We start from the raw sequence: 20,572 nt of genomic DNA on the forward strand, positions 1-20,572 counted from the left end.
CACAATTGCATCTGAATCCTCACCTAGCTCTGCAAACATGCCCTAGATAAAGATTTTATGGCAATAGTCTACTTTATAAAATCTGCCAAGTCCCAGTGATATTACAGCAGTTCTCAATGACTAGGATTCTTTGTTCCAGTTCTCTGCTCAAGAGCCCTTTCAACAGTCCACTACTTGTTCTTCCTGCAGCTCCATTTCCTTCTACATTTGTCCATCCTTTTTTTTTACTACTTTAATTAAGGGTGAATTGCTGTAAGAAACATTTAAAAGTGACCAGAAAAGAACCTTCTAAAAGCTGTAATTACGCTTTTTTGTTTCCTCACAATGGCTAAAGTAATAACAAAAAGCTTTTTTGTTCTCAAGTGAAGGAGTTTTTTTCTCCTCCTCCCTCTTTCCCACCCCCCCCCCACTTGACTTTACCAACCTTGTCAGATCTTGCTCAACTTCTTCCTGGAGATAGGCGTGTTCCCTTTTCTTGGTCATGCACAGTACACACAGGCAGAGGGATGACAAATCTCAGTTACTTCCTTCAGCTGGTTCGCCAGTTGCAGAGTTTAAACAGGAGCTGAAAGAACATTTTAATGAACATTCAGTGAAAAAAAAATTTATCAGTAACAAGCCACTTTCTTATCGGGGGTGTCACTCATTTTTTGTCACACGGTTTCCCAGGATAATAAATTTCTTAATTCCACTATTATAGTACTCTTTATACTTCGTACTTTTAGTGCTTCTTACTAAGGGGAATAAAATCTGAGTGGACACGAAATATCTTTTCTTTTAGGTTTACATTCGGAATTCATGCAGCCTACAAACAGCACCTGCACTGCATCAAACATAGCATATGTTTAGTACAGATCCATTGGATTTAGCTTCCTGTTAAATTACACGAACCCTCTAAAAACAGAGAGCACTTATCTGAACACCCTTTCCACAGAGAAGTGATTTTTTTAGATAATTTCACCTTGAAAGATGGTGGAGGCACTAAAAATTAGTTTTACAGGACTGGTTTGCAATGCCCTTCCCCTTCTTTGACACAGTACCTGAACTGTCAGAGGCACAGAACTAACTTGTCAATGTGTCACAAAATGGAGCTGAGGCCTCTCCTTCCAAGTCTAACAGAGGACAAAGTTAGTTTTGAAAGCCGGAGGAGAGGGAAGAATTTTCTGGGATTGCATTTTAAACATTCTTGAAGTATAATTACAGGTCTAGTGATATGAGAAACTGAAACAAAACATGTTCTAAGGAGCAGATGATATACCCTGGAGGATATATGTAGGTCTTCCCAAGGAAAACAACATAAAAGATACAGAAGTAAGATAAGGAATTATTGGGATATTTGGTCATGGCTGTTTGCTTGCTTGCTTTAGCACTAGAGGAACTAAACAAGGAAATAACATTAGCATGGATTGATGGTTCTCAATTCTGACACACTGGAACCCATTTTCAAAAAAAATCTTGATTTCATGTTTTAAAATATCTAAGGCTTAATTTCCATGAAACCATGAGATTATTAAGAATAAGGAACAGCTTAATAGATGCTGTCTGTTCTCATAAGAAGATGATATTTGGAGTTACATGACATTGGAGGTGAAGATTGTATTACTATCTTGAAACACATAATTGCTACTGGATGCATAAATTATGGGAATAAATATTACTACATCTACTTGTTATTTATACCTTCTTTATCTCAAATATCTACAAGGTTTGGGGATATAGGCCTGTCTTATGTTGATTTATTCTGTCCACAGAGTGAATGCTCTACTCTGCAGCTGATTACAAATGTTTGTATTCCTGACTCACGAAGCTCAGTAATTGTAAGAGAGACATCTAGCTGGGAGAAGGAGTGACAGGTAAGGTGGTAACATCCCAAAGCATTCTTTCTGAACTTGTCAGAATTCATCTCTCAGCTTTTAAAATGACAGAAATCAGCTACACCACAGACTAGATTCAACCTTTTTATAGCTAGAAATATACTAACTTCATCAGAACTACTTCAGTATTAACTTGGCCCCATTACTCTTTGTTAATACAGGAGCGGCCATGAGAGAGTTCTGTCATACTCAGTACTGTTTGCTTAGTGAATTGTTCAGATACTTTCCTCTAGAGGTGTTTTGTTTACCTCTTTTCTTCTCACACATCAAAGACTTGGTTCGCAGTTCTATTAGTGAGGCATCACATACTTTCGGTTTCAGCAGCAAGACCAGTCACATTCACAGTACTTTTGCTGATAATTCAGCCATGCTATTTTTTAAGTCAGCTTTCTCCTTCTCTCCGCGAGAGGGCAGGTTTGCTAACAGAATACTTAACGCAGTGCCGTGCCCACACCGACAGCTTCAATAGATGCAGCTCTATGCAAAGACGGCAAGTCTTCCCCGAGCGTACCTTTTTTTCCCCCTCATTTCCTCAGCAAGTAAATCGCTGTGGTTGTTGGTAGCAGAGCTCTCTGAGGAAACTTACACAAGGCTCAGTGCTTGAGAAACAGTACAATTAATATTATAATAAAACAACCCTGACAATGTATTTCCAAGGGCCACTTAAGAAAATCCAGTCCACCTATTTTATATTGAAGGAGACCACAGCCACTGAACTCTTGAAATTGTCGTCAGAGCTCTCCTGACAACAGAAAACAGGAGCATCAAATGTGTTACAGTCCGTGAGCATACAACAGATAACCAGCAAAACGTTACCACAGTGCTGCTCCCACTTGATGTGCGATTTAGACAGCACGATAAGTTCAAATGACACCTCCTCCCACGTCATGTTTTGTATCTCTGGTTTGTTTTTTTCATGGTTCTAAGCGATACATCCCAAGAAATCAATTGGCTGTAGAGATGTAATGATAACACGAAGCAAGGAAAATGCAGGCTTGGCAAAGAATGTTCTTAGTGATACATCCATCTCAGCAGATCTAGCCTTGATTACAAATATTCATGACTAATGGTATAGCTTTCATTACAGTGAAGTACTTGCTGTTGAGATTCTGCAAATACATCAAATTATTCAAAGCTTTTCAATTTGAAAGCTTCGCCAGTTCTTGCTGACCCCTCCCCCCCACCCCTTAAGAGGTAATAATTTTCTATGAAATTTGTCAAAACCAACTTGCAGACAAAGGAAGGCATAATAAAGATACCAAATGAGGTAAAACACATTGATTAAAAAACATTCAGACGCACAGGTACTCTTTCACATAAATGCTTTTACACTACCTAGATTATTTTCCTTTGATGGAAACAGAAATTGAGGGGACAAAATCCCTAAGGGAATTTAATGCTCAAGAGGATGACAGCTCTTGACATGTGATATTCTTAGGAATACAGGAATTATTAAATCAGGTCATATTCAAAGTTCATTTTGTCTTCTCTGTCTACTACTTTGTTAACTTTAGATAATCCTGAAGGAGAACAGAGGCTCAAAGACCTGTGGATAACGGTCAACAGGAGGTCAATTACAAGTGAAATTTCTCAGAGGTCTGCTTACAGCTCTGCCTTGTTTCATAACTTCACAAGTGATCTAAAAGATCACACAAAATGTGCAGTTCTGCAAGCGTATCAGTGACACCAACCTGGGGAGTTCAGCCAATAACTCAAAGGCAGCCTTGCCAATAAGGAGAACCTAAAATTAGGAGAGTGAGTGCACAGGAACTGCACAAAATTCAGCAACGATAAACACGAAGTCCTGCGCTTGAGATTGATCAAGCCCCTGCACTGACTGTTTAGAGAGCAATACTGCTGAAAAAAACTCAGGGTCCAAATAGCCAGTGAGCTAAATGATTCAGCATTAGCTTTCATTGCATCCATAGCCTAACTGAATACCCTATGATATCAACAGCAGCTTAGGCAGCAGACAGAGAAGTGATTATCCTGTTACTCAACAAATGCTAACTAGAGTGCACCAGGGATACTGTGTCCAGTTTTTGAGCCCAGAGTACAAGAATGATGTTCAAGTTGATTAAATCCAATGGAGGACCACAATGTGGTTCATTGGCTTAAAGTAGTTACCCTTCAATGAGAAGCTGAGGGAACTGAGCTTGTTCAGCTTGGAAAAGCTCTAGAAGGGCCTAATAACGGCCTCTTTGTACCTAAGATAAAGATACCAAAAGGAGAAAGCCAGGCTTTCTACCACAGTTCAGTTTCTCTGAACTATGAGAGAATGAGAAATAATGGTCATTAATTAAATAAAAGGTGAAATTCTGACTAGGTATAAGGAAAAAAATGTTTGTTAATGGTAATTCAACTCAGAAGTGGGCTACCAAGAGAGTGTCTGTAATCTTAGTGAATGTAGATTGAGACATAACTGGATAAACCCTGAGCAACCTGGTCTGAACTCACTGTTGACAACGCTTTGGGCAGGTGGTTGGACTGCAAGACCCAGGAACGACACCAAAACAGAACTAGTCAAAAACCTTTTCCAAGAATGCTACATGGACAGAATTCAGAACATTAAGAAATTTGAAAAGCCCTTTATATTGATTTTTGGTCTGTGCTCAAAAATGGAAAAGGTATTCCTTAGGCAATGCAAAATACTGATGTGATAGAATGCAGCCATGCAGGCTGAGGGACACCTGTGTTTCACTGTCTCAGAAGGACTAGTGAACAAGTAAATGCCTGCAACAAAGTACTTAACATAGTTGTGCAGTGAGATAATACAGAAAAGTATTTTATGACATAGAGGTGGGATTGGCAGCAGCAGTAACAGCTGTCAACAGGAGGCTTCCCAGAAATCCCAAAAATTACAACCATTCCACTCAGTATTTGTATTTTTGTGAAAAACTTGCATTTTATGCTTCAAGAGAATAGAGCGATAAATTAAGCAGAACAGTACGTATTCCTATTCTTTCAGAAATATGCAAGGTAACATGCCATATGACTGATAATAAATTAGGAATAAAAACCCAGGAGAGACCCACAACAGAGATGGATAGTCGTGACAGTTGATGGAGAATAAGGATGTCTGGAGAGAACATAAATAGATTGAAAACCTAATAATAACCAAGAAATATAACAAAAACGCCTTGCAGATTTTGGGTAATACCTCTATGATGAATACAGCATTCCCTGCCAGTAGAGCACTCCCTTCTGGAAGGACACTACTCCTCTAAGTATATCCTTGATGAGATGAGGTCATATTTGAGCACGTCTTCAGATCTACTCATTCCAATGCAGTATCCTCTCTTTACATTATTAGGCAGTAGGCCACTGTAGCAATGGAGTGCATTACTGCTCAGCTTGAGGTGGTAATTGTACATAAAATTGCACACATTATAGACTGCTGCGGTATTCTGCTTGCAAATCTTTTCTTGATACAAGTTCATTATAGAAAACCCTTTGAATTTTGGATAGTTAGGATTTGATCCAAGGATGACATTTCCACTTGCAATACACTAAATGACCAGACCAGTACACAGTTCCACTTTTTAGAACACCAGAAGGAGATATACCCTAACGTACTTCCTAAATAATACTGTTTTTCTGAGAAAGAAATATTTATCTAGGTTCTATTATAAAATTAAGTCCAAAGACATTCTTGAAAAATGTACATGATTCAGATGGAATATCCCCCCCAAACCCACATAGCCCAGCCAGATGCATCCAGCCCGTGTATACAAAAGTAGGCCTTTTTTAGCCCTAACTTTAAAATCTGCATTACAGATCTGCTCTTCCTTTTAAATGTGCTTTAATAAACATCTGCATCAAAAATCCTAATCCACAGATGCCAAGAATTAGTACTGCTCTCTCAAATTATGTCAGCTGAACAACTACCCCCAGCGAGAACTGAATGTAAGCTGGTGTGATGCACAAATTTGACAGTGGCACACAGAAAAAGCAGCTTGCAGAGGGAACAATTATGTTTAGAAAACTGAGTTACGTAATTTATCTATTCTGAGGACTCGCTTTCCCTGAAGTTCTGAAAAAGGTAACTGGGTTGGGCTATTTATAGAGTTGGTTCCTATAGTTACAGCACAGATGCGAGCATGCAATGAAAACAGTTGCTCAAGCCACCTCTTATGCGCACCTTAGAAACTTAATATTCGCACATATATTTATTGGGCTCCAGGATACAGAGAGAATTTTGGATCCAAGATGCTACTATGGTCCCAGTGCATTAATATGCCCTACATCGAGTTAGCTTCTTTCTGACTGCACCTTTGCACTGCTTTTCAGGTCATTTGCATTAGAGATACCCAGAGACTCCTTTTAAAGAAGTCTCTCAGTGCACGCAGGAGGAGAAGGGGCACTAACCTTGAGAACAGTAATGCAGACATAGCCTAAATTCTTCCTCTTAGATTCCACAAAGGATGCTAGGGATGATAGCTTAGGATGTCTCCTTAATATTTGCAGTAGTGTAGGTTACGGTTTTGGCTTTTTTTAAAAAAGAAAAACAACAAAAAAACAACTTTATTTTTCTTTCTGTTCATAAATACTGAAAAACAGTCAAGAAAATAGAATTTGGTAATGGGCAGGAAAAAGGAGGAGGAGTCAAGAGGAGTAAAACTACCTAGCTAAAGCCTGTTGTTAACATATGGGTGGTTACCACAGAAAACATCACTTCAAGGTCGGGAATCCATAAGGATGAGGATGGCCATTTTAGTATAGCAAGTGATGATAACCCATGGATAGAACTAGCTAATCCTCACCCCCACTTGACTATGCCAAGAGATAGGAATAACACAAAATAAAACTGAATGTATGGGAAAATGACAACAGAAATATAGGATTAAGTCCTTTGTGACTCAGTCTGTATTGTCTAAACATTGAAAAACTAATAAAATTTTGATTAGTAACTTAGTTAAAAATGCATAATAAAAATGATAGCGTAATACACAGAAGTGCAGATCTTGGCCTTTTACTGAAAGCCTAGAAAACTGAAACAGGGAGCCTGAATTTCAGGTGCAGGGAGAGAAGCAGTTTGGGAATATATTTCAGATAAGTGTAAGCAGAGAGGTAAATGGTTAAACAAGAAAATCAAGATAATCTGTACAGTTTGGCAATAGAGAAGAAGTATACATGCATTCCTTGCACATCAGCACGGAAGATCCAAAGGACATAATGAACCAGTGTAATCCAATTCATTGGAACAACCTCCACAGTTAGCAATAACATCCTTCTCCATTGAAGATGATAGCCTAGGGTGATGATCTGTAGAGCTAACAAACAATTTTATCTTCTTTTGTATCTCACATAGAGTAACATATAAACAACAGCAAATAACCATTAAGCACCAAGACTCTGAATCTTAAAGCAAGTGGTATTCTATCTTAGACTAACTGCCAAATCCAATCATAGTAAAGAATGAAGTAAAAAGCAGAAAAGAAAGTGATGCTCAATGCATATAATGGACTCATCTTCTTTATAAACAACATTATGAGAATTACTCTAAGAATTTTATGTTAGTCTGATATTTAAGGATGGTTGAAGAAAAAATGTTCCAAAAATTACTGGTCAATATGGAAGGACTTAAAATACACATAGAATGCAAATAAATGCTATTTAAAATGTATAAATTTCAGTAAAAAAAACAGTTCAAGAAACTGACACTGACAACTGTTAATATCAAGCTAATAATATAGTGAAAAGGAAAGATTAAAGAAAAGGAAAGTATAAAGGAAAGGAAAGATTAAAGAAAATATGATTCCTTCATAGTATAGTATATATAAAGACTATAAGTATGAACATATTCAAGGAGTATTTGAAGAAACTTCATGTAAAAACATATGACTGCTACAAAGTGAGCTAATCTTTAATAAGGCTCATCCATACATTTTCATTTGAAGGATGTGATTTCTGGGCCATAATTACTAACTCAAATAGTAACAGATTTCATAAACAATACAGCAAAAGTTTGTCCTTTGTAACACCATTATTAGAGGGTCTGCATCTTTTTGCGTGTTTGCAAGCACCCAACACAGTATTTCCTTTTGTAACCCAGATAAACTCTGGATTATTTCCACTTCTCTATTTTTCATGTTTTTCAGCTCATATTGACCTGGATTTTTCCAGGACATTCAGAAGACTGAAGGAGAGGTCTGAAATATTATTCTTTATTTGTAAACTGAACACATAATTCTCATGAGATTTCATCAAGCTGCAGATCGCTTACTTGGGTATTATCTGACCATCTGCAATGACTGCAAACAAATATGGGAATACAAACGTGAAATGTCTTGAAAATATGTGGCTACCTGCAGAAAAAAGAATTCAGATCATCATTGTTCCATCCTGCATCATCCTAAGTCCTCAAGGCTAAGTTATGAAAAGTTAGCACATTAGCTGTTGCAAGCCTTGGTAGGTCAAATCTCTTTCTTGGGGGGTATCTGCAGTTTCCAGGCTCCCACCTTTAGAATCCAGTGGGTACTAATATTTAATTACTCAAAGGCTTTAAAATCAAGGCATCATGATTTAGCTGGGAAGTATTGGCAATGGTTGGACTAGATGATCTTCTAGGTATTTTCCAACCTTGAAAATTCTGTGATCTTCCTAAAAAAAAAAACTATGACTCATAAAATGTGCACATGTGCCTGAGCAGGCAGATGTGTGCCTCAAGTGATAAGTACCACATCTTAACCTCCAGTGAGGTCCTTAAGCCTGGAAAAGGAGTGGTGGGGAATTCTAGATTCATTCCTGTTCACAATACTAGACATATCTCCCCCAAATTTTCAGGGTTTACTTATGCCTTCAAAACTGATCTCCTCCTGTGGCTTGTCAGGGAATCCATGCCAGTTTCCAAAATAACCAAAAAGAACATGAGATCTCATCAGAGCTATGCTACAGTTCATGTTGTTACCAGGTTGCATCAAGTATTTACAGCTTAGTAATAGGCCAATAAGTATTCTGGCCTATATGTGAATATATGTGTCTGCATATAAGTATAACACAATTCACTTTAGTATTGATTCCAAAAATCTGATGATTATCTGATGATTAAAAAACAGTTTTGAGTTCTGTAACAGCTTCTTACCTACTGAAAAAGGTCATGAAGTACAGTTCATTAAAGCAATGTACTCAGCAAAATATCAACATGACATTTCACTGTCAGAGCTAATTTCCACTAAGTAATTACTGACTATAAATTAACTTACCAGAACATTTAAATCTGAATATCTAAACTCGCATATACAATTACATAAATACTTATATTTCATCTACTTAACAGTTCCTTAGATATGTCAACATGTATGTGTTGAAACTAAACACGGCTTTTATTACTGTTTGAGTTATGAGTGTACTTGTGTTACTGACCACTAGAACACATCTCTGTAGATAATATGCACATCATCTCCATGACTTTCCCTAACAACCATTTCAGCATTCCTCCTTGCTGTTCTGGGCTGCTTCATCAAGCTCCAGATTCTTCACATGAGAGAGAGATGAGGTAAGCAAAGCTCTCTGTTTAGGCTTCAAAACAGCCATGTAATGCTATATGAAATTCTATGCAGCCGTAGTATAGGGTGGCATGCAAAGAGCAAACATTCATGCATTCATGATTATGTCATCAAGGCCTGACATGTCCATGATAGGTCAATAGAGAAGTTCTGCAATAAACTGGTTATCTGTTACATAACCTGGATAAGTTACATTGAGAGCAAAAAACAGCATCCATTCAGACATTGCATTTGTTTCACTTAATCACTAAAACCTCTAACAAAAGCTGGATCACAAGGTCTAGATTATCACCCTATGTATAGGAAATATACTTAAAGTCAGTTGGCTGGGACTAGACTTTACCAGCTTCTGTTTTCTTCCTAATGTTCTTTCCCCCCCAGGAGATATCTGCATTTGACCTGTGTCTGCCTAAATGTCTGTAAAACAGAAACAATTATCATCTACTTTTTAACTTCCCTTATAGGAAATCAGGGAGAACCAGGAACATTATGACTCTCAGATGAAGAACACTATGTAACTGAATTAACATTATTTCCAAATTAGCATTTATCAGTTGCTGCAAAAAAACCACATTGTATGAATGTGATAAACCATCTTCTGATTTTCACTCAAGTCTGCTGGTCTTATTCATGAGTTACATTTTCTAATTTTTTTTTTTTCATCTAATTGGAAATTGGCATGTGGTTAAATCTCAATCTAGATGGAGGAACCCCAAAAGTGCCTGAAAATACCCAACATTGCTTACATAAATTACCAAACATGATGCTGAGGTATTTGAAAGGCCACAAATCTTGTCAATCAAATCAAGTTCTAAGCAGTTCACTTACTGTCACTTTGGATCTTCATTGTGTCAAAGCAAAACATTCCTCAGACACATTTAGAAGGGTTGCCTCACCAGTCATCCAATGTCACACCAATTACCGTGTTCTCTTGCTTGATAATCTACTAATACTAACATGTTTTATCTGGAAATGCCCACTGGAACAAACAAAGCAGCAAAACCCTGGTTTTGTAAATAGCATGGAACTAAATCAACCTCAGCTGTTGCACTTTAAATCTCAGAGACAATTCTGTACGACAGCAGATAAGACAAACAGTTTGTGAAAATACTAAGTCACATAAAGTATAAACCTAGAGAGGACTGTCTCCCAGTCACACTGGAGTTAAGTACCTTAGGATGTGTTTACTTTCAAGATGCAATATAATAATTTTTTCCTAACAAAACAAACAGACTACACAAAGTAGACTGACTGCACAGAAATCAGGATTTTTTGGAATAAGGGCATTTATTCGCCAATCTAGCTGTAAAAATCTGTCTGCTTTCCACTTGTTTTCAACCCCAGGGTTTGATTACATTCAGTGGTATCAAATCAAAGTAAAGTGGCATGCCTCCAGCAAACAATGCATGAGAAAAAAATCTGTGCTGCTGAGTTGATTTAAGTATCTGTGCAATCTATAAGGGAAGGTCAGGGAGAGGTAGCTCTTGCAGTGATTAAGATAAAGTCTTGCCAAAGGAAAAGTCTTTGGTCAGCTCTTCCCCACCATACAGCGTCTACAGTTTTTTTTAACCTCTCTTCTTCAGCGCCCTTGTTTATATCTGTAACACCTGATGTCAGACATTAATAAATTCTAGAATATATCACTATACTGTCTCATTTCATGTATAACATCCTATGGTTTTAAGTAACAATTAACGAGAAAATTAAATTCAATATTAAGTTGAGACAATTTGCAGGCATACATGAAGAAATCACAAGTAGAATTTTCCAGGCTTTGCTGTATTTCAGCCTAAGTGTCATTAATTACTTCTCTCACCTCATTCAAGTAAAATGAAATTGCCGCATTGATCATGTAGCCTACACTCTGTTTGCAGTCAATTTCTAAATTGATTGACCTTGCCTGGCAGATACTTGAAACATCTAATAGCTTAGAGTTCCTAAACCAATCTGTTCATTCCTACAGTTTTAAGCACTGACTGATGCTTTTCAGAATGGAAGCTCACAATACACTGTGACTTTCCTCCTCTCTGCCTCCTGTAGGCCAGTCCCCATCTGTATGCACTAGTAAAGTAACCCTCACTAGCAGAAATTTCCTAAAGAACATTTTTTTACGCATCCCCTATTCATATACACACTTCCACAGGATGATTAAATACTTTTGATTGCAGAGACATTTTTGCATTGTTCCTTCAGAGTTTACATACCTCTTCCCCCCCCCCCCCCCCCCCCCCCCCCCAATGCCTACAAATGTGGTCTTAAATCCCTTACTGAAGAACATTTCAGAGGCATTAGCTCTGGTTGTGCACTTCCAGTGCACAAAAAGTGATCTGTTTTTCCTAACAAATGGAAGAGGAAAAGCTAAATCTGAACATAAATCTTCATCTTTCTGAAACAACTTCAGCTGAGCTTTATGGGGTGGATACACTTTCCAAAGAAAAATGTCTACAATTACAGTACTTTATAGAATTACATTCATTTGGTCTATTATCTGTCATTCCTACACATAAAGTGCTGTATTTAGTGAATACAGATGACATGGGATAAGAGTTTTCAAATAACATCATTTCTGGACATCAGGAAGAGTAATTATCAAATAAGTTATTTCTCCTGCATAAACAGATAAAGCAGTTTTGAATTGGAACAAAGATACTGTAATATCCATCACAGGCTCAATTAACTTCCAAATATTGTGGTTTATATTTTGAATGTGTACTACCTTTATTATTTTTGTATCATCTCTAATTTTAGGCAAAAAGCACAATTTTAATTTGTCTTCCATATTTTCTCACATGTGAATGCCCACAAAATACCAAGTTTAGTGACCTTCACTTGAGATTTTAGATACTCAGGGTTTGAGTATTTTCGAATAGAAACGATATTGAATAAGAAATCCCATTTAAGAGCTGCTATGTAGACTAGGTATGCAGCAAACCAACCAGCTAAAATCACATCTCATTAAAAAGCATCTGCACTAACAAACTCAAAGTTGCCTGGAGTGCATTAAACATCTTCTGTAATATCATACTGTGGTGTTTTCTCCGCCTTGGTTTTATGGGAAGCTCCAGCCTGGGCACTCTCCCAGACTTGCATGTTCATTGTAAGGGATGCAACTGCAAGAATAACATCAGCAACTCATGTTTGCTCACACTATCCAATTGTCACTAATGGTTTACTGCCCATTTTTGCTATCAAGTTCTACGGAAACATTTTTTCCTCCATACAAGCACCACACTTCCTAGCCCTTGGCCTTCGGCTCAGGCTTTGCTGTCACCTGCTAGGGGTTCCAAATCAATTTCAGGCCTGTGCAAAAGCATTACCTTGAGGCTCTGCTTTCAAGGTTTTACCTATGGTTATGACAGTCAACAAAATTGAGCTTTTCATTACCAGTTGTGTAGAGATTTTTCTAAATCATTTCCTGGCATGCCATGCCCGCTAATTATTTTTACTCACTACAGCATTCAGGTTCGTATTGCTAGTGGCTAAAATGGACATAAATCTCCTAAGTAAACCTATCATTCCCATAAAGCTCTGTGTGCTATGTTTTCTATGTTTTTTGTGTAGACAGAAGGACACTGACAACTGAATTATACCAGAAGGCAGTTCCATCCTGATTTCTTACATTCATTTAATTGGACTTTTTGCTTCTCAATGAAAGAACTATGAACTTTTAGAAATCCTTCCCCTTTTCCCACAACAATCTGCATAATTCAATGCTCTACAATATCAACTCTGTGAAATAACACAACACGCATAAACTAAACAGAATTCACTGTAAAAGCAACAATAGCTTCCAAATGGTGGATTTAAGTGTGCAAAAATATTTTTTTTTTTTCTGGCAAAATACTCTAGAACCCACAAAAGGCAAATAACACAGGGAAACTAAATTGCAGCCAAAAATAGTCTATGTGTATACAGGAATGTATTATTTACACATTTTTCTTCTTAGAATGTATGCAGAGTTCTACATTGATTTTCCAAAATATATACAGTATTGATATACATCACAGCCTCTTCAAATGCCTTCATTTTATCCAGCACATTAGAGCAACAGAAAGGTATTCATGGTTGTAGGTATAACAGGGCAATGGGGATCTGACACTGTATTTTAACAACATTTCAATACAGTCAGCTTCATTAGAAACATGTTTGTCTATCATTTTGGGGTTTCAGCTGCTCTCCAATGCATTCTTTAGCAAAGAATTCCAGTTCCTGACCTAAAATTACTATTGTTATTTCTGACAATTATTACATATATGTTAACTTCTCAATATTTTTTTAATCTTGCACTTGTAGCTCACTGACCCCATCGCCTGCATTTAACATCACAAAGCTGTCCTTGCAAATCCTTCCAACAGCTTCAGATACCACATTATCTTGGGCACAAATCTATGAGTAATTGGGAATCTGAATTCAAAAGTCAAACTCCTTCAGAGCTACCAAGGATATTTTCTTTCTGCTGAGACCTTCCTTTTCCGTGTAAATGCCAAATTAACAAAAGCATCCGAGGGTGGGTACATGAGGGTCAGGAGGGTGTGTGTTGAGAGTGACATCAACTGAGACAATAAAAGGGCTCCTAAGTTACTTAGAAGCTCTATTTTAAAGTTAGATTTAAGGGGTCCACTAAACCAATTCAGTGGTCTTTAAATATACTTGACATCAAGACCCAGCCATCTGCCGACATACCCTGTGCAGGGCAGTATCTGGTGAGTATATCTCTCTTTTTTTATTTCCAAGTTCTCTAGATGATTTTAATCATTGCTTTATTACTTAGCCTTATTTTTAAGGTAGCCTGAAAATAAATGTTAATACAAGCATGATCAAACTGTTTTATTATCTAAACCAAATGTTTGAAATGAGTACATCTGAGACAGTGAGTTAGAATGTAGTGAATCCAATTCCTGTATATGTAATATTGAGTTAGATGGACTGCTAGGACCACATTCATATTAACATGTCAGATGCCATTTAGCAAATGCTTTTCTGCCCTAAAATAAAACTGCAGAAAATACCGTAAAACATCACACTCTGGAGTTTTCTTTCCTTATGTTTCGGTTACTCTGTATAAAGTTTCTTAAGTTATAGCAAAAAAGATGCATTTCCCAGCAGTAAGTGCTGAAAACTCAGTCTGGAAACAGAAATTTTGACTGTGCCTTATCAGTCAGTTGTAGCATCACTGGTAATAAATATTCTTCATGTATGTACTAGGCAGCAGCTTTGCTGATGACACACAAAGCAGTGTGGAATTCATACTAACAACGCAGGATTAGCACTAAAATATAGGAGGCTCGGCTCTGATTTATTTTACGTGATTAAATGGAAAAAGGAAATAACTCAAAGTTATGCCTCTGTGCAGAACTGCCCAGAAGAGTGGCAGCCCCCTCATTCTAAACACAATGCAACTTCACTTTTCAAGACATATAAAGGAACCCAAATTTTCAGCTGCATAGCAATACACGAGTATTTCAACATACTTAAAGCATATCAAATGCAAAAGATAAATAACAGTGCTGCTGAAAGGATGTGGCACCTTCCACCCTGTTATCCAAACTGTGAGTACTTAAATGATGATAATGCAAAGCAATTAAGGCTGACAGAAGCTTTCAGACTTGCCTACAAAGTTACAAAGAATTTCTCAAAAGAAACAGTATTAGAACCATTTTTTCCCTTTGCTGCAATCTATTTCATGGAAAGAATGTTTTTAAAGCCTCTTGTTGTCTGCTGTCATTCTATAACTTTTTTCCTAACCTAAATTTAATTGGAATTCAAAGAATTACTAGAAACACTGATCTATACATTTATTCTCTTCCATCTCTGCAGACAAAAATGACTTCTACAAACAATCTGGCCAAGACTGTAATGATTTTATATGCCTTATGTCTTTTTACCAACTCTGATGGTAGACCAATGATGTAAGTACTTTATTATATGCTTCCAAAGTTTGTGAAATGATGTGAACTATTCTCAAGAATGCAGTCAGCTCGAGTACCGGTTTACTTTAATCTTTCCAGTCCCACTTTTGAACCCCTCAGCCCAGCCAGCAAAAGTCTGAGTTCTAGATAGAGCAGTAGAGATCTCAAAAACATGCCAAGTTTTTAAATGCTTTTTGGAAAGAGGAGATTAAGAATAATCATTTAAGTGTTTGTTTGTTTTTTAAGAAATTTATCATTGGGTAACCCGCATCTATCAGCAGATGCTTGAAGGGGGTCTAGCAGGTGAACATTTTTATTGTGTGACAGCCTACTTGGAACTCACCCTCAGACACTGACATCAATCAGCACTGAGACAAAAATGCACAGGAAATCATGCTTCCTTGCCATGGTGTTCAAAGAAAACTGCCTCTGAACAAATACTGTACTTAGTTGCCTTAACCAGTTAACTACTGTCTTTTAAGCCCTAAGCTTAACCCCAACAGGTAAAAGAAATGATAAAGACATAGCCAAACACTATCACAAAACTGGACTGCTTCCCACATTTGATGCCTTCTCACTCAGATATGTTTCAATTAGCAAATCACCATCCATACTCCCTCTCTACTCCAGATGTTATCCTACTCGTTACAAATGAGAAAGGTGAGCTGTACAGCTCTGTGCTACAGTATCCTACACAAGATCCCAAATCTGGATTTTTATTTGAGATGGTGAATTTAAGAAAGCCATTATGAGTCCTTTCCTCTCTTTCAGGAAGAGATCAGTGAGTGAGATGCAATTAATGCATAACTTTGGAGAACATCGGCACACTGTGGAGAGACAGGACTGGCTTCAGATGAAGCTGCAAGATGTGCACAGTGCCCTTGAGGACGCCAGGACCCAGAGGCCTCGAAACAAGGAGGATATTGTCCTGGGGGAGATAAGAAACCGGAGGCTGCTCCCTGAGCATTTGCGGGCAGCAATGCAGAAGAAATCCATTGACCTGGACAAATCTTACATGAACGTAGTCTTTAAAACTAAGGCATAAGGAAAAAACCAAGAGCATTATAACTGTCCAAGTAAGCACATGTCTGTAGATCACTGATCAATTAGGGCATTTTATTTTTTTATTTAATCTAATAAGGATTAAAGGCTCCATGCCAGACCGTAGCCCCATTGAAATGAGTATTTCACAACTAGATAATAAAATATATTTACAGGCCATCCGTGGCCATTGCTGCTAACTCTTGGGTATCTTCTAACTGGCTGATCTAACTCATTAACTTGTAAGAGAATTAAATAAAAAACAAAAAGCAACAATGACCAACCACAATAGAATAAGAAAGATGAAAAAATACTTAAGACCAGTTCTACCACACCTATGTGGGGACTATTTGACTGCAATCTGTAGGCCTACTTGTACTGCAAACAAACATATAACTGCATTAAGCAAAATGCAGACTTAAATTCACTTTGGATTTTCACAAGAAAGCCTAAAACCAGATAATGTCAAGAACATGCAAAAGCTGCACAGTAATAATTGAGGATTAAAGAGTGTGAACATGAAAAACAGAAGGAACCCAAAGCTTAAGATTAAAGTAGAATGAAATAAAACAAATTGCACATGAAAGAATGAAATTTTACAAGATCCTGAAATGAAGAGAATGTTTATTAACTTCCCTTCTTCCAAAATACAACTCAATTAACTGCAGAAACAGCAGAGATTGTAGCATGTATGTATCATAGCCCTAACTAAAGAACTGGGAAATGGTTCGGCACAAGATAAAAACAAGATATTGTTTCAATTGTTATCACTCTCCTTCAGTCAATAACCGATGAATTTCTGTATACTGTGCTTAGGCTGCATGAGTAAGTGGCTCACATCAATACAATTACTCATCTTCACACACGCACTTAAACAGAATTGGGATTTCAGTTCATTAATACCCTGAAATAACAACCATTAACATGTAGAAATCAGGGAATGGAACCATCAGATAAAATATAAGCAGAACTCAAAGAATTTGACAGGAACGTGGATGGGAAGAAACAAGGATGATAATATAAGCAAAGAAAGCAGCAAATATAAAATAAGTTTAAATTGTATAGATAAGTACATGCTTACGACCTCAACCACTTCTAAATAATACGAATATTTTTCTCTGTAGAAGTGACAGCGGTTTCCACCAAATGTTCCACTGTGAGAATTCAAACCTCGAGCAGAATTCCAGTTCTAAGCCAACACATCTGTGTGGTCCCATCCCACTTCTTTCTTTGTTTGATGTCCAGCACATCGCGTGAAACGTAATGAAAACTCACACATAATTACAAATATAAATGCAATCTGACGGAGGTTAGAAAGGTTACTTGTAACTAGTGAACTGTAGTACACAACCTAGGCTATACTTTTACTAATGTAAAGGCTCTGATGCTGCAAGCAGATGATATACCAGTTCACATCAGTGCATTGCACACACAGGCAAGGATTCCACACTGCCTATTTGTAGAATCAAAGCCTTAATGTGCACTTTCTATTTATTCTTTTATCAGACATCCATGCTAACCTAAATAAAACTGTATTTTGTACCTACGTCTCACATACGTATTACAAAATAAAGTGGACCAAAAGCTCTTGGACTTTATTTTAAAGCATAATAACTGAGTGGTCTGTCACTATTCTCATGTAATTCAGCATTTGGGGCCAGGTTATTACAATCTTTTATTTTATCACAGCAATGTAAACTCAAAAATAATGAAAGCATTTTCAGTCTTTCCTTTTGTCTTCTATGCAAAGTCATACAGATGGTTAAAAATAAAGGTGTTTACCTAGTACAAATCCATCTACATCCTCTCACAATGACACATGGAGGCACTACACAAACTTCCAGTGTCAAAATCAAACTCTTTCCGTTTGATCTAAGCAAAGAATTCTATTATCCATACAAATTGTTCTTTCCTAATCTTCAGCTGTTCAGCAGATGGAAAATACTTACACAAATATTTAAACTTACTTTTTGCTTCAAAAAAAATACTTGCTGTTTACAGAAGGCTTCAGTGGGGCAAATGAAGCACAACTGAATGTTACTTAGCAATAAATGTGGCCACAGATAATCCGTGTCCAGCACTGCCTCATTTTTTGGCTGAATAAAACCCCCCATACATAAAGCCAGCCACTGGCAGGCAAATAGATGCTATGTAACACCCATTAGAAAAGATGTAATTTGAATGAAACCACTACTTAAAGGAATTGTTTAGAAAACAATTAGAAAATAGATTTGTTACAGCTTTACAGTATAAATCTCTGATCAAGTGCTGCAACACCAGGAAGAAGTAATAATAGAGTTGCTGAAATACCTATATAGAGTGATGAATAATAACAAGAGGAGTGAGAACAGAAATAAAGAGTAATAATAAAGACCTGAGGAAGAAAAAGTAGTAAATGGAAACAAATGGCATTGACTTCCTATCCTTCCATAACAACAGGTACATATGGCTGAATACTGGCTCAGATCTATTTATTTTTTTACAAGAAACAAAACATGACCCAGCGTCACCAGAAAAAAAAGTCTTGACTCTTCAATGCATTTGAGCTCTTTTCCCACAGACACTGCTCTTACAGACTCTTCTCCCTACCTTAAATTTACACCACCCCTTCCTGAACTCAGTTTGTTTACTTAGCTTCTGTAAAAACTACTATTTGGCACTGCTCATCTTACTGCCAAACCACATACACCATCTGACTCCTCACCCAGCATACACATTCAAATGCATTTGTGCATCCTGCATTGCCCACCATTGTCCTGCTGGTGGATGTATAGAACCATGTGGTTTATCTCTGTGGTGACTGTAAAGCAAGGAAAATAAAACTGACCACATGTATTAGAAAATCCCAGGTTTACAGGAAAAAACTTCATCAAAAAAGAATCATCAGACAGAGCTCCTTACCCAAGAACAGGCAACCCTTAAATGGGGTCTATATCTATATCTATATCTAAGAGAGATATAACCAGGCTCTACCCCTTCCAATCACACAGCTGAATTGCCTTCACTCGTGCTCCTAGAGCTGAACATCTCTACTCCAGGTTACCCAAACAATGTATAGTGACAACAATGAGAAAATGATAGTGGTAAATATTCAAAAGATTATTTACAGGAAAAACTCACCCATATGGAAGCCTTCATTCTGCTGGGAACCCCTCAGGCAATTTCCACCAAGGAGCAGCCACCAAGAGATGCTGCCTTAGTGGTGGTCAGCCCTTAAATGGGGTCTAGAGGTGGAGTCAAGCTCCACCCCTTCTGGGAGCACAGCTAAATTACTCTCACCTGGGCTCCCACAGCTGACCAAACACTTGCTTCAGCTGATTAATCAAAGGTTCAGGCTGTGATTACCAATTTCTCATACACCCAGTCAGGCCAACCATTACAATTTAAGCACTTAAATGGAAACATAACCCGTTATGTTACTGTTCACTGACTGATGCTTCAAGGCAGCGTCCTGCTTGAGGCAGAGCATGGACACAAGTTCCCCCTTGCCTGCACAATTCCCTTTAGAGGTGTGTTGCCACAAGGTCTCAGAATGGCATTCCACGATAGCCTGTCCCACTGCCGTGCACAGGGGCAGATTTTGACAGCGGGGCTGCTCCCCAGACTGTTTTTTACTCCCCAGACTGTTTTGCAATTAACCCGGCTTTCCACAGCACACGAAGGGGAACAAACAGATGTTCAAAAGGTAGAGAGATCTGTGCCTGATATAAAAGTCAACCTCTGCCTGTGTTTAATTGCATTGATACAGAGAATAACTTAGAAAACAGGCAGATACCACTGACAGGCATAGATCCAGCTGGGGCTGGGGATCAGCCGGCTCTCCGTGCACGGAGCTCAGTGTTATCTCTACAGCTGAGACACTTCAGCACACGGCATCCCGTAGCAGGGTTCCCTCAGCACCGCCGTAGGTTTCACCTAAAGGTTTTACCTTAAGGTTTTACCTTTAGCCGGGAGGCGGCAGCGGCTCTTCAGCCCGGCGGGCGGCGCTCGCTGTCCAGCGCCGCCTCTCAGCCCGCACACCCAGACTGGATCGGGACCGGGACGAGGACTGGGGTCGGGATCTGGATCGGGATTCGGACGGGGATCAAGATTCGGACGGGGATCAAGATTAGGACGGTGATCGAGATCCGGACGGGGACCGTGCGGTGCGGCCCCGTGGTGACGGCAGCCCTCAGGCGGCCCCGGCTTGGGACACCATAGCAACGGCGTCGCGGCTCGCCTCGCCCCGCCCCCTCCTTCT

General features: G+C 38.3%; 2 protein-coding genes across 2 annotated transcripts in view; one reads left to right on the plus strand and one right to left on the minus strand.

The window, feature by feature from the left end:
* The window catches only part of FAR1 (fatty acyl-CoA reductase 1), a 71,020-nt gene extending 50,532 nt beyond the window's left edge, over positions 1-20,488 (minus strand). The window contains exons 1-2 of the mRNA XM_015863939.2: positions 20,274-20,488; positions 425-565 (exon numbers count right to left, since the gene is read on the minus strand). The gene's annotated coding sequence lies outside the window, so the exon portion shown is untranslated. The remainder of the gene's footprint in view (positions 1-424; positions 566-20,273) is intronic.
* On the plus strand, positions 15,150-16,336 carry PTH (parathyroid hormone). The gene is made up of 2 exons (XM_015863928.1): positions 15,150-15,291; positions 16,063-16,336. The coding sequence occupies exons 1-2, from the start codon at positions 15,206-15,208 to the stop codon at positions 16,334-16,336; spliced, it is 360 nt and encodes a 119-aa protein (XP_015719414.1). The 5' UTR covers positions 15,150-15,205.
* Positions 20,489-20,572: the final 84 nt, after the last annotated feature.

Source organism: Coturnix japonica, chromosome 5 (assembly GCF_001577835.2).
Source record: "Coturnix japonica isolate 7356 chromosome 5, Coturnix japonica 2.1, whole genome shotgun sequence".
NCBI lineage: Eukaryota > Metazoa > Chordata > Aves > Galliformes > Phasianidae > Coturnix > Coturnix japonica.